The 14313-nt window shown below is 39.9% G+C and overlaps 1 protein-coding gene and 1 long non-coding RNA gene across 3 annotated transcripts in view; both read left to right on the plus strand.

The window, feature by feature from the left end:
* Window positions 1-2590: 2590 nt before the first annotated feature.
* On the plus strand, window positions 2591-5862 carry LOC118477690. 2 transcript variants are annotated; one of them, XR_004858545.1, is made up of 3 exons: window positions 2591-3400; window positions 3916-4005; window positions 5006-5862. It is a non-coding gene; the product is annotated as an uncharacterized LOC118477690 (long non-coding RNA). The 2 variants fall into 2 exon arrangements; XR_004858544.1 differs by having other exon boundaries at window positions 2591-4005.
* A 3256-nt stretch (window positions 5863-9118) lies between these two features.
* Window positions 9119-14313, plus strand: part of LOC101855339 (methionine--tRNA ligase, cytoplasmic) — a 36671-nt gene continuing 31476 nt past the window's right edge. Inside the window, exons 1-3 of the mRNA XM_005098416.3 lie at window positions 9119-9243; window positions 12227-12308; window positions 12763-12961. Coding sequence (XP_005098473.2) covers window positions 9134-9243; window positions 12227-12308; window positions 12763-12961 — 391 coding nt within the window. The 5' untranslated portion in view covers window positions 9119-9133. The remainder of the gene's footprint in view (window positions 9244-12226; window positions 12309-12762; window positions 12962-14313) is intronic.

The raw sequence follows: 14313 nt of genomic DNA on the forward strand, positions 1-14313 counted from the left end.
ATGTCTGTCTGTCTAGATCTAGACCTAGGCCATAGATCTAGAAGAACCTAGGTCTACCCCACAGAATTCTACACTGATTCTGTGGTCTACCCTCCCGAGCCAAGAGGGGGCTGAAACTTTCCGAAATCACTATAAAGAGTTCCTCCACCGGGTCTGTATACTTTGTGATTTTGTTCCCGGTTACCAGGTCTGTAAACACATTCCGTTTACAGAATGACCAGCCCCAACCAACAGTTAGCAGATTAGATTCTAGATCTACTGCTGTTTTAAGGTACACCACGGGGAATATTCAGGGAAAAAAATACGATGTTTGGCAAAAATGATTGATTTTTGGCTTTATATCGGATTGGCTACTTCAACGTATTGGGAATAGATCTGACGTGTTACTTTTACCAAGAACACATTTTTGAAACACGCTGTCAATCATTTTAGTGTACCCCCTCTTTCAAATTACATTCAAATTTCAGAAGTAATGAAAACTTTTGCTTTGTTGATCCCTTACTACCAAAACAATGTGGTAGATCTTCTGCTAACTAGTAATTCAGCGCGGAGGTCAAACTGAACTTTCGTTGAGTCAAGGACACACGCTTCGGTTTATTTATAGCTCCAACGTTTTTCCCATTCACCCAGAAAGCTTTCAATCCCAGGATGCAACGTCTGTGTGTTTTGTCCCCCGCGGACAACACATCTCCGGGTTTTCGTAAGCGAATGTCACTTGAAAAAGAGGAAGAATAACTGAAATTCTTCTGCTTTGACAATGTTTCAACTGATATTCTGAGCAGGTAAGAGTATATTTCATTCACTGGTGTTTTATTTTGAACTTGTATAGACTAATACGATCGTAAGTCGTAATATCAGCTGCTTGCTGACCTTTGCCTAAGTTAGTGCAAGTCTAGTAATGGCCTACAAAAATTAGGATTACGACACACTACTTGGGCTGGCTTGTTTTACGAACATCATTGGCAATATTTAGTAGTTCAATTCATGAGCTGAATGTTGAAATTACTTTAGTTCAGGGAGAACTGATGAAGAGTATGAGCAAGTTTTGGAAGGGAGGTGTGTGCATTTTTGGAGCCTTGTCACAGTGCGAAAGCTGTGAGTTTGTGGACCACTTGCAAAGCAATAATATGAGCTTTGACCTGCTTTGACATTTTATCAATCGACTGACCTAGAAGAACAGACAAGATTTTAACCACATAATGCCACATTCCCTCACTTTTACATTCTTCAGTGGTCGTGGATAATTCTCTTTTCTCTATGACTTGACTATATACTATAATACCATGCTTAGTTTGGGGTGAGATCTAGTAATAGATTCTGGCCTATTTCTATAGCCAGTTTGAAGTTTCCAGTTTTCCTTCAATTGTTTTCGTACCGGTATATTATAGATCTAGAATCTAGCTATCACTGGAGCGGGAAAAAATAAATTTAAAAATAGAAGCTGAAAATCTTCAGTTCCGGACTGTAGACACAAGTAGATAAGATTATGTCTCATTAACTTGTGTGAGGTTTTGAATGTATATCGAATTACAAGTGTGTTAAACTGCTGCTCCTCGCTGGGTTAGATCATGAATATAGATTCTATACTTACTTTACTTTACTTTTACTTTTTCATCCTCTGTTGCCGTTAAGCGTCGAGGGGAGATGTAGTTTTCTATGGTAGGCCAGCTCCGCAGCTCTTTCAGTTGTGATGTTATGTTTTCTTAGGGTTTCCTTGACACCCTCGATCCACCTTTTGCATGGCCTTCCTCTTCCTTTATAGCCTGAGTGCTTGGTGTTGTAGGCTCTCAAGGCTGGCTGGTCAGGTGACATGTGTAACAGGTGGCCAAACCATTTTATCCTCTGTCTTTCTGTGTAACGCAGGCAGGACTCAGTGCCGATAGCTGCTCTTACTTTTTCATTTCTCTGCCTGTCTCGTCTTGTGATGTTGAGGGTTTTGCGGAGACATTTCATTTCGCATGCGGTGATTTTGCTTTCATGGGTTTTGCTTAAGGTCCAGGTCTGGCACTGATAACATAATGTTGGTATGAATATTGAGGTGATAAGCTGCCTCTTTGTGTCCATGGAGATGTTTGAATGAGATAGAAGGGGTGCGAGCTGGTAGGTGACAGCATTGGCTTTTTGAGTTTGCATCTCTATTTCTCTGTCTATGGACCCGTTTTCAGAAAAAGTGCTGCCAAGATATTTAAACTCTTTCACCTGTTTCTGTTGTTCACTATTGACATGGATGTTCAGGGGCTATGGTTGCGGCTCATTTTCAGAACTTCTGTTTTAGATGTGCTTATTTTCATGTTGAATTTCTCTCAGGTGTTGTTGAGTTTGGTAGTGTGATTTTGGAGGCTTTGTTGGTCATGATGAATTAGACATTGGTCGTCTGCGAACAGAAATTCATTTAGGCTTTCTGGGCTTTGGTTTGCTTCTTGCGTTATTGTGTCCATATATATTATAAACAGGAGGGGAGATACAACGCATCCCTGTTGTACTCCAGATCTTACTTTGAACCACTCTGTATTTCCTTCCTTCGTTCTTACTGAGCTTCTGCTGTTGGTATATATAGAGCTCTGACATTATCTAACAATTGTCCTCTGACGCCATACTTTTCGAGTGTCTTCCAGAGTTTTGCATGGTTTACTCTGTCAAAAGCCTTCTCTTGGTCTTTAACGGACGATGTTGGACGATGATTCTATATAGGCCCTACAATTGCAATTTTTAATTGACCGTGCTATAATCTTACAGTAGTTCAATGGTAACATTCGGCATTTATTTGTAATGTGGTCTTATGTTGAACTATATTTTGGTATACTCCTTTACACCACAATTCATGGCGATCGCACCGAATTCCTTCTTATTCTTATTCTGTTTTGTGTTTTTTTCAGGGAGTTGAGGGGGGGGGGGGGGGGGGCATTCAAATTAATAGAAAAACGATGTTCAAGAAATTTGTAGGTATACCGAATTAATATTTTGTAATGAGTTCTCTCAGTATTCTTTAGGTACTCCAGCATTGGTGCCATTAGGATACATTACGTAGTAGTGATTTGTTGCCAAATTCTTTTCTCTATAGCTGTTATTTTTGTTTTGTTTTACCAACAGATTGGTAATTCACTAATCAGCTTGTGTATTTTCCCAGCTTTGCTAATCTGTGAAGGCCCAGCTGACAACTGATAAGTTTGACTCATGACTGTAAATCCACAAGACTGAATGTCAGGTCAACTACAGTGGCCCGTCTAGGTAAAGAAAGCAAAGGTGTCCTAATATGGGGTTGCTCACTCTAGTACAAGATGAGGAACACCTCACTCATTGGTGATGGAGATTCAAAATCATTCCCACTTTATTGGCCCTCAAGCCCTATGATTCCATACTCATAAAGGAGGTGGCGTGTGTCAACCAATGTGGCAAAACAGTAAGTCGAAATTGATTTTGATTCTTACGTGTCATGAGAAATCAGAGTGATTTTTTTTACATATACCCGATATCTCTCTCAGAAAAACGCCTCACTTATACTTAGGCTATACTTATAGAGTGATTAGTTCATTGAAAACAATGTTTTATTCAATTTAAGTGAAGAGAAGTAAAAAGCAAACAATAACTGCTCTTTTATTGATACTAATTTGATTCAAATTACATTCAGATCACAGATTAGCCTAGTATTAGTGTGAGAGATAATACCCCCTTCACCTTATGCTCATCAACCGTGCTTCAATTCTTTTGTCAGCAGTTGACACAGGTAAAAGTACCGTTATTGAAAATGTAATAAAATAGTTTGATGATAGAAAATTGCATGTTTAGCTTTGTTTTCATTACTGTTGAACTTTGTAAGCCTGTCACTGGTGATTTTGTTGGCTTGAAAAAAATACTTCCAAGAATGACAAAATGGTTCTATAAATGAAACCAGTTTTGCATATCATATCATTTCAGTCTCAGCTCTGTACTTTGCGAAATCTGGGAGCCATCGAGGAAAAGAGAGGTGTAACGCTTGGAGAGAAAGCCTTTGGCGCACTGACTCAGGTACCGTATTTGAGGATAACAAATTTCACTTGACTATCCCCTAATTTTCAAAGTCCCATTAATCAAAAATTATTGTTCCATACCCCACAAGCGAAACTTAGCTCATTTGTGACCTATATGATGGATGGAGTTTTTTTAAAATGGAGAAGGAAGCAAGTTCTCCTGAGACCTACGGTGCTTGTCATGCTTTGTGAAGCTCGAGGGCCATGATGATGAACGCCGTTCATCATATTTTGCATTTGGCTTACTGCTTCATTACATGTATTTCATAAAACTAATAGCAGATTCTCATTCATCCACATTTTTTAGAATATTTTCAGAAATCTTTTCCTTTTAGAGATAGTAGAATTTATAAACTGGGTCTAATCATACATGCAACCAACCACTAATCTTAGCACTGCTCTTTCTTTGTCCCTGGTGATCAAAATCAACAACTGTCTGGTGAAGCACAAACTGACCCTGTGTAATGAAGGGGTTAATGCCTATCGTCTTGTAGGCTCGTGCTTTATGCATACACTCACTCTCAGACTCACTACTCAGAGAAGTGTGTCAGTGGAGAAAGGGAGATCGTCACTAGGCCCTAGGCTAGGCGTACATAGTTGCTGAGTCGCTGGTGTGTAGTGTGCACTGTATAGACTGTATACGCGGCACCTCTGGTGGCCAAGAGTGAAGGGGTTGTGGGGAAAATTAACATTAGTAGGCTTCATTTCAGGTTGGGGGCAAATAGTAGCCAATGTTTATAAAGGCGTTCCTTTTCGTGCTTTGGCAAAACCTGGTGGAAAGCTGGACTAGTAAAACAGGGTGGCAGTTTTGCAGGGTTTGAGTGTATAAATAACTCCCTGCTGCTTAGAGTGTGAAATGTTTTTTTGTTGTCTGCAATTACAATTTTGCCATTGAATCGGATACTAACTTTTGTTTGCAGAGGATAATAACAACACCTAAATCATTATTCTTATGGGTTTTTTCCAGATTTTTTTTCTCTTCTATTCTTTTCAACCAGGAGAAGATTGGATGTCTCCAGTCCTATTACACAAAACCTCTGGGGTCGTTCACTGCTAATGTAAGAAGCAGTTGTGGCCACGTTGCTGCACAACACCAGCATAGGTGGAGACCCACATCATGACAGATGCCCACTTACTGGTGACAACAACTGGTGCTTTTACATTATAACACAGACAGGTCAAACACAGAAGACTCAAAATCACGCATCAGTAGAACTGTGCCTGCGGTCCCATTTTTATTTTTCCTTCTTTATCTTTAAAAAATATCCTTTGAACTACAGATCCCTCGAACTACGGATGCCTCGAACTACTGAGGCCAGTTCCAACAAATTCGAGCTATCTGTGTTATACTGTACTTTTACAAAAGGCATTACAGCCAAGGAAGCACAGCACCATCACACAAGGGAAGGCTTTCTACCCACCTCAAACCCCTTCACTTATGAAGCCTGTGCACCACAGATGAGCTAATGGAGATCAAGTATGTGCCTGGCGTGACACAAAAACAGAATGGGAGTTTCCATATGTTCACCCCTGGTTGAAGCAGTGAGTGCCCTAAGACGGTCTTTGTGACCAAACCAAGAGTAAAAGCTGCTTTTGCTATCATTACTGCAGACCGGAAGTTGGGGGCCCTTGGCACCCAGACCTTTATGCCGTTTCTGAAGTTACAGATCTCAGCCCAAACCATGGGGGCATCAGAAGGGACTGTCCGCAAATATAGAGGGCAAAGACTGGAATTGAGGGTGTGGCTTAGAAAAACAGGAAAGGAACCATCTTTTAGAGGAGGAAAATTGGACTGGCAGACGTCTCTACTGCCCAGGAAGAGGGACTGATTAGGAATAAAGAAGTCCTTCTGCAATTTATGGCTCTGTTTTCCTCTTTTGGCAGCTTGGAGTTGCATGTTTTCGACAAATTTCCCTTAATTTCTTCTTTTCAGTTAATACTACTGCTAAATTGACCCCTCTGTTGCATCACTACCAACTGTATTTTGGGGGGACTTTTTTCTTAAAATTAGATATAAAAGAATTGGGTACATTGACAAATGATTAATTGTTTTTATACAATTCAATTAACGCTCCTCTCCAGGCCGAGGCCAACATACCACCACTCTCACTCAGACGCACACAACTCTCACTACAATACGCAGTTAAACAGAGCTCAACACCGGAAAATCCAGCGCACAACAGCATTTTTCAAACAAATCCAGAAACCATAAACAGATTCCAAAACAACGAAAAACTCATCAAACCTTTCGGCCTCAGAATCCTTGAGGACCTCAAAAACTTACACTTTTCCAAACAAGACATCCAACAAATTCTTTTCCCCGACCTCCCTCCGTGGCACCTCACCAAGGCAAAAGTAGATTTACAGCTGACCACACACAACAAAGAAAGCACAAACACCAAAACATTTCAAGCAGAATACAAAAAACTAATAGATAAATACCCCGGTGCGGAGCTCATCTTCACGGATGGCTCCAAAAAAGACAATGAAGTGGGCGCCGCAGCCCTATCTCCCAACAATACACACCAGAGGAGACTCCATCCTGAAGCCTCCATTTTCACTGCGGAGGCCACTGCCATTGACATGGCACTGGACTCTGTAGAAAATTCTCCTAACAAATCTTTCCTTATCCTTTCTGACTCTCTGTCTTGCATCACCTCACTCACAAACTACACACTCTTACACCCAAAAATAGTTAGGCTACAACAGAAAATCCATACACTATCCGAAACAGGAAAAAACATCATGTTCGCATGGATCCCAAGCCATGTGGGCATCCGGGGAAACGAGCAGGTAGACGACCTGGCGAAGAAAGCCTCATCCCTTCTGCTGGGATCAACGACAAACACTCTCCCACAGACTGACTTTAGAAATAAAGTCAAAAAGTACACCTCCAGTCTGTGGGAGAGCCACTGGGAAAACCAGAAAAATAATAAATTATATGAAATTAAACCCAGACTAGAACAGCGAAATCCTTCGGATCTCTCCAGAAGAGACGAAGTCATTTTTACTCGATTGCGCATCGGACACACGGCCCTGACTCACAAATACCTCCTACAGGGAGAAGAGAAGCCGTTCTGTGTCGGATGCGACACAGATTTTACCATTAGACACATTTTAACAGAATGTCTAGACTTTGGAGAGATCCGAAGGAAATATTATAAATGCAAGAAATTGCAGGATATTTTCTCCGTCGTTGTTCCCAGCAGAATTTTAAATTTTATAAAGGCCATTGGCCTTTATGGCGAGTTGTAAAGTGAATCTGATATTATTAAAAATTTTTATTGTTACTTAAAAGTTGTTTTAGATCACAAATGTATTTACACCGAATTTGAATATTTTAACTTTTTAGCATTTTAAAGTAAATTGGTTACCAGTCGTGAAGTGAACTTTCGCAGAGGTGAACAACTTGTGTTTCGCGCGCTCATATGACCTTAGCAGTTGCGAGCGCCGTAAAACCTTATACTACTACTACTACTCGGTTAGAAAGTTATGACAAAATCAGTGCGTTTTTTCGTTTTCTCAAAACGACAAAAATTAAGGGGTATGGGTTGCGGCCCGGACTCTCAAGGGAAGGATTTCTTTTATATTTGGCCTGACTATGTGAAAATGAATTTTCTGTGATCCTGGTTGGGCTTTTTTTATACCTCTCACCGATTTCGAAAAATGCAGTTTCAAGTGCGAAAATGCAAAAATTAATAGAGTCAAGCAATAGCTATGACGTTATCCTCAATATCTCTTTAGACGTTTCAAGTATAAAAAAAAGCCCATCCAGGATCACAGATTTTATTGTTAGTGTGCTTATGTGAGAATATAAGTACTTTAGTCAATAAACTGATTGAGCAAGAGTGCGGGCCGGATTGAGTCAAAATTGCTTCTGTACCCCCAAAGCATGAAATATTTTCAAATTCCTTATGGAAAGAATAAATTTTGCTATTTGATATTCAGTTTGAACTCCTAAAGTGTTTTATAATCAGTCTGAATGGTGCGGGGATGTGTTAATAACAAAGTTAGAAACATTAACTGCCACCTACCCTTAAGTGTTAGTGTTAGCGGATAGGATAGAGGGATATAATCTATAGTATAGGGTCTAGGCCATTAATGTTATACAAATTTGGGAGGCCACAACAGATGAACAGAAGTAGATCTAGGCTAGATAGATCTAGCCTAACATGCGACTAAACGTAGAACGATGCAAACTATTTTAAGATAAGGCGGCCATATTGTGTGACGTCAGACCAGGTTACCCCTTCGATCATGTGACTACATCTTAACATAGCCAACCGCATGGCACCAAAGATTCTTTACTAGGCTACATGATCTTTAATGGCACGACACTTTGGTTCAATGTTTTTCCAGGAGTACTGGTAATGTGATTTGATGCGGTGCTCCGATGTTTATCTCTTCTGAGCATCGTTTATCGGGTCCGGGGGGGGGTAATCTTCCGGCGTCTTTACTGCAATTTTCATGCGCTATTGTCTTTGTGGTTGCGTTTATCGTGTTTCAATTTCAAGCATCAGTGTTCTTACTGTTTTTAGCATCAACAATCTAAATGATCATCCATCATCAGAGCATGGCTGACAGGCTGCAGTTAGCCGCAAGTGTGAAATTTTAACGTGTGAAACATATCGATACTGATAATAGGTCAAGCCACTGACCCAAGATGTCGTTCCATGCAGTATCTCCAAAAATCGTGTACTAGGTAGTAGAGAATCTTTGGTATCTCTACGGCCTTAAAATAGTCTGTGGGTATCCCAGGGTGTGATGACATCGCATTATTAAAATTAGCAGCCAATCAGGCAGGTGTGTCGTTCTACGTTTAGCCGCATGTAGTAGCCTACAGAAGACTTGAAAAGAGTGTTACGAAAAATTCCTGAATAGATCTAGATCTAGCCTATTTATTATTTTATGAGTTCAGCTTGTGCGTGTGTATGAATTCAAACTTCCAAATGACTGTAGGCTTCTATCTATTTTATTTTATTCATTTCTAATGCATCTTCTGTCCATATTAGAACCTAAAATATAATTAAAATAATGTGATTTCTAACTTGTCTGCCCAAAGTCAGTCATTTCAAATCTTGATCATAATTCATTTATAATCATAATTTCTAGCTAATTCTATATTCATGGCTTCTTTTATTTCAGATTCTGTTGTTCCATATTTGAGCAAGCAGAAGCTACCAGTTTTAGAAATTGAAGATGGAAAATTCATATTTTCTTCAAATTCAGCAGCTAAGTATGTTATTATGCATTCCCGTCAGTTTTAGTTAATCAGTTAGATCATGTTTTTTTTTACTGCTATTCATTTATTGATTATATGAGACAAAACATGATATAATATACATACAGTTGAACCTGCGTTAACGGAAACCTGTGTAGAACAGAAACTTGTCTTAATCGAATTTCCCCGCTCGCCCCTTGATATAATATTCCTCTTTAATTACCTGTAAAAAACGGAAACTTGTCCAACGCGGAAACGGAAAGAAAAATCCGCCCCCTTCTGAGGGTTTTACCTGTGACCTGTCTAAGACAGAAAATGCTTTACCCGCTCAGCCTTGATTTGAAACAAAACTCGCATGTTTGGTTCTGCCGGCTCTTAACCTAACGCCATGCTGCCGGGTGAGGAAGGGGAGTAGGGGTGCAATTTGGAGGTAGATGGTATAGTAACAGTTACCCCGTCTATGTGAGGCTTGAGCGATGCAGATGGTCAAAATAGTGTGGATATGAAATCTCACGAGTGCCAGTGAAAGTGCTCGAGCAGCAAGCCACTACGGAAACTTTCCTGGGTAGCCAGAAGCCAGAGGTGTGAAATTAGTTTGACCAATGCCTGCCGCCCTGATCGTACTGCCAGCCGAGTAAAAGAGTTCTTCGAATCGTTGTTACATGGTAGTGAGGGGTGGCATTAGTTGACTGAGCTTGTTACACTGATGGGTGGGGCTAAAGGTGGAAGCGAAGGAGATGTTCAAACATTTCTGTTTAAATCTAAGGTAAAACAGTGGTCCTATGAAATACAAGCACTGGTGGTAATGGATTATAAGTAAGACTAACCCATGTCATTTTCAGAGAGGATAGTTGAGAGATGTGGAGTTTTGACCAATGCTTGCCGACCCTTGATCCCATTGGCTGGGCCTTTGAAACCCCCCCTCCTCCTTCTCTCCCCTGAATCCCCTAAGATGGAAAATGTCTAAGATAGAATTTTTATCTGGCTCCCTTGCAATTCCGTCTTACACAGATTTGATTGTATATATATATTATATTCAGTCGAACCTGCCATGACGGCCACCTGTATAATATGGTGACCTGTACAAACGGGAACTTTCTATTTCCCCCCTTGCATTTTTCCTATAATCTAACTGTAAAACGGTCACCTGTCCAACGCAGCTGCGGCCACCTAATTTCCTCAACCCATGGTCAAATTTACCTGCCTTTGACTGCCAGGTGTAGTCTCGAATCGCCGGGTGCTTTGTCATAAATTTTTAATCACCCCCCAACGCTGTGGGTGGGCCGTCATAATCCATTCACCTGTCGTTATTGTTAGTCCGTCCATTGAATATTTACCCAAATTGACCAATGGGTAACAATAAATTTTTGACTGCTGGTGGGGGAAGCGTGTGATCCATCATAAGCTATAAGCCCCGCCCACAATTCATACACAAATCGTATGTGAGGTGAGTGGTCACTGTTTTGTTTACCTAATCTACAACAAAGGTAACATGAACTTGCGACAGAAGCGCCGCTCGTTCTCCGAGTGGTGGTGACCCAGTGTTTGATTTACCATGGAACTATGTCTTTTTCGTGTCTTTGTTCGTTTATTTTATACCCTTGCACAAAATCAGCAACAGAAAAAGCTAACCAAGAAAAACAACGACCCCCCCCCCCCTCCCCCAATAAAAGAAAAAAAAAACCAACCCCTTCTTACACCCCTCATAAGAAATCAAAGACCCATTTTTGAATTTGCCTTACGACAGTCTAATCCTGAGAACAGCCCTGGTTTGGACCTCAGAAGGGAATGGTTTGCTTTCTTCATTTTGATCAGTCTTGCCTAAGACGGCCACCTGTGTTATACAGCCACTTTTCTTCTTGACAATGGGTGGCCATTTAACACAGGTTTCAACTGTATATATATTGTTTCTTGTTGTAAAACCAGTAGAATCCATCTATAGTCCACTGCTTACATCTTCTGCTGTCACCAACTACCATTGTTTCCATAGAATCAGTGCTAAAACTTTTGGGGTTCAAGAGGGTTGAGTTAAATAACATTTCACAATGTTGTCTTACTGCACACCTGTTTTCCAATGAAATAAATGCCTACACCATATCTTCATAAGCACTCAGCAAGGTTCTGTAAGAATTGAAGCTCATAAATGGGGATGATATTACTTTTAGATGTTTACCCATTCCTTGGACAAATCATTGTTAGTGAATACATTGTTACTCTGTTGACTTGGAATCTACTAGTAATCTAGTAAAAAGCTGTAGGGGGGTTTTCGCTGCATTTATTTTCTTTGTTTCATAATTCGTCTAAATTTTAAAAATATTCTATGTTGTAGAGGTTAGTATCTTTCGTGAATGCAGTGGTCACCTGCTGCCATTAGTTTGAAATTTAAAAAACCTGTTGTTCTTTCAATAAAACAGCTTTTTTATGTTTATTGACCGTTGTTAGATTAATTGAGATCTCTAATGTGAGAAGAAACCAGCAACTCATCTGTGAAGCTGCTTGAACGCAGTAACTGTTCAACAAATTACTTTTTTGAAGTTTGCATTGTTATATAGTCTGCATTTTACCTGAATCTTCAACACATTTAACCATCACATACTCTTAAAGCAAATTTACTGTAGAATTATTTGTTCAAGGCCCAATCTTATGGATGGCTGCCTTTTTGTTGCTGATCATATTTACGTGATGAATGGAGCTGGCTCTCCTGATTCGTCCTTATTTTTCACACTTTTCCACGAATGTGAGGTGCATTTATGGAGGTCTTATTTTTGGAGACTACTTCTGGATCGATACCAACAACACTGGATCGATTGGGGACTACCTACCATTATGTTCTATTCCATTCGCATTGCCAGTGGTCAGTTTCAGAGTTTCCCTGTCATTCATTCTTTCATTATCTTTTTGTGCCCCCCAATCTTGTTGTGTTGAAAAATGTTTTTATGTATACCATTTAGTAAACATACAGGTCACAGTTTGTTTGTTTGTTGTTTTTTTTTGGCAGATATTTGTTTTTAAAAGGAAAAATACCAACTGAAGAAGCATCAATGGATGAAATTCTGAGCTGGGAAAGTGAAGTTCTGCTGGTATGTATATATATATATCACTAACAGCTTGAGGGTTTTTTCTTTTTTCTTCTTCGCTTTTAAAGGAGGTAGATATGGGGTAGGTATATATACTTTGTAGACATGTTGGCTTTTCCCAGCGTAAAGCTAAGAATGGCGGCTTTACTCTCTGTTTTTGCACTATGTACTCCTTTATTCTATCAAAACTCAAAACTAGTAAGAACTATTATTCTTAAAACATGTCAAACTCTTCAGAGTTTTATCAAGAGATGCACTAAGACAACGGATGAAAAATGTCAGGTCTAGAAAAAAAGTTCACATCCACATCACTGTACTTGGGCAGCTTTAACTTTAATGATAATTGTTCCCCCCCCCCCCCCCCCCCTACGTTCATTGATATTCCGAGGTATGGAGATGCCTGTACAGACTTATGTTTTTTTAAAATGTTGTGATGATATTTTTTTACTTCTTTCAGCCTGTAATTGCTCCATTTCTGGTCTTTCTTGTTGGTCAAGCGAAGAGAGACAGCAAGCTTATTGAAAAAGTGGAAAAAGCTCTACAATTTGTAGACAAAAAACTGGGTGCTTCTAAATTCCTGACAGGGGACACATTTGGAGTTGCAGACGTGTGTGTTTTCTGCACCATCTACCCACTTTTTAATTTGAAAAATTCAAGTAAGTAAATTTAAATTCTGTATATATTTGTTAAATGACGATCACTATTGCTCTTACTTTTTATTTTGTACTTCATGCACAGTGTATGCACACTGCTTCATACAATTTAAACTTTGTTTTGTATTTCAAAAGATTATTTTAGAATGTTTATTTTGTGACATGGAAAGCATCATAGACTTGCATAAAGAGGATCTACGTTTTCTTGAACAAGTGTTTAAGAAAGTTACGGAGGATCAGATGGACAGAGAGAGTCACCAACGAGGAAGTGTTCAGGAAAACAAGACAGATCTTAGTCAGAGATGAGGTAGGAAGAAGGTGGTGGTTATGGAATGGACATACTCTGAGGAAGTCAAGCTGCTGCATAACAAGGAAAATGTTGGATTGGAATCCACAGGGAAAGAGATCGGGGGGAAGACCACGTGGAACCTGGAGAAGAATCACAGAAATTGATGTACAGAAAAGTGGGAAGACATGGAATAACATCAAGAAGTTAGCCAAGGATAGAAAAGGGTGGATAGTGTTTGTCCGTGGCCTATACCCTGGTGCAGGGTGAGAAAGGCAATGATGATGATGACGATTGTCTGACAAGGACTACAAGAATGTTTATTGTGTGACAAGGATTACAAATTCTAAGAATTCTGTTTGTTTTCTTTATGCCATTTGAAAATGAGTTTTGAATGAATATTGTCTATGTCACAAACACTGTAAAAAACATTGGAGTAGTGCATTTTTTCCTAAAACAGCAATGCTTTGAAATACTGTTTTTGAACAAACACAGTTTCGTTTTATTTTCTTTCTCTCTTTTTCTTCTGTGGAGTGGAGATGTAAGTTAGGAGCAATTACTAAGAAGTTATATGGTTTTTTTTTGACAATGACAATGACAATCTTTATTCATCTCGCAGGGAGAAATTTGTCTTGGTCGTTAACAATGGCAGTAGACGTTACAAAAGTTAGACCTAAAGGTGCACTCACGCAAACACACAACAAGACAGGACATTAGGCCAAGTAAATAGATGTCTCACGTGCTGGGACAACCCGCTCTCTCTCTCTCTCTCTCTCTCTCTCTCTCTCTCTCTCTCTCTCTCTCTCTCTCTCTCTCTCTCTCTCTCTCTCTCTCTCTCTCTCTCCCCCTCCCTCCCTCCCTCCCTCCCTCCCTCCCTCCCTCTCTCCCTCCCTCTCTCTCTCTCTCTCTCTCTCTCTCTCTCTCTCTCTCTCTCTCTCTCTCTCTCTCTCTCTCTCTCTCTCTCTCTCTCTCTCTCTCATTTGTAGCACTGTGTGTTCAGTAACCTCATTATAGTTGGTTCGAATGAATTTCTATATCTGTCTGTTCTTGCTTTATTGGAAATGTATCG

Source organism: Aplysia californica, unplaced genomic scaffold, assembly GCF_000002075.1.
Source record: "Aplysia californica isolate F4 #8 unplaced genomic scaffold, AplCal3.0 scaffold00182, whole genome shotgun sequence".
Classification (NCBI taxonomy): Eukaryota; Metazoa; Mollusca; class Gastropoda; order Aplysiida; family Aplysiidae; genus Aplysia; species Aplysia californica.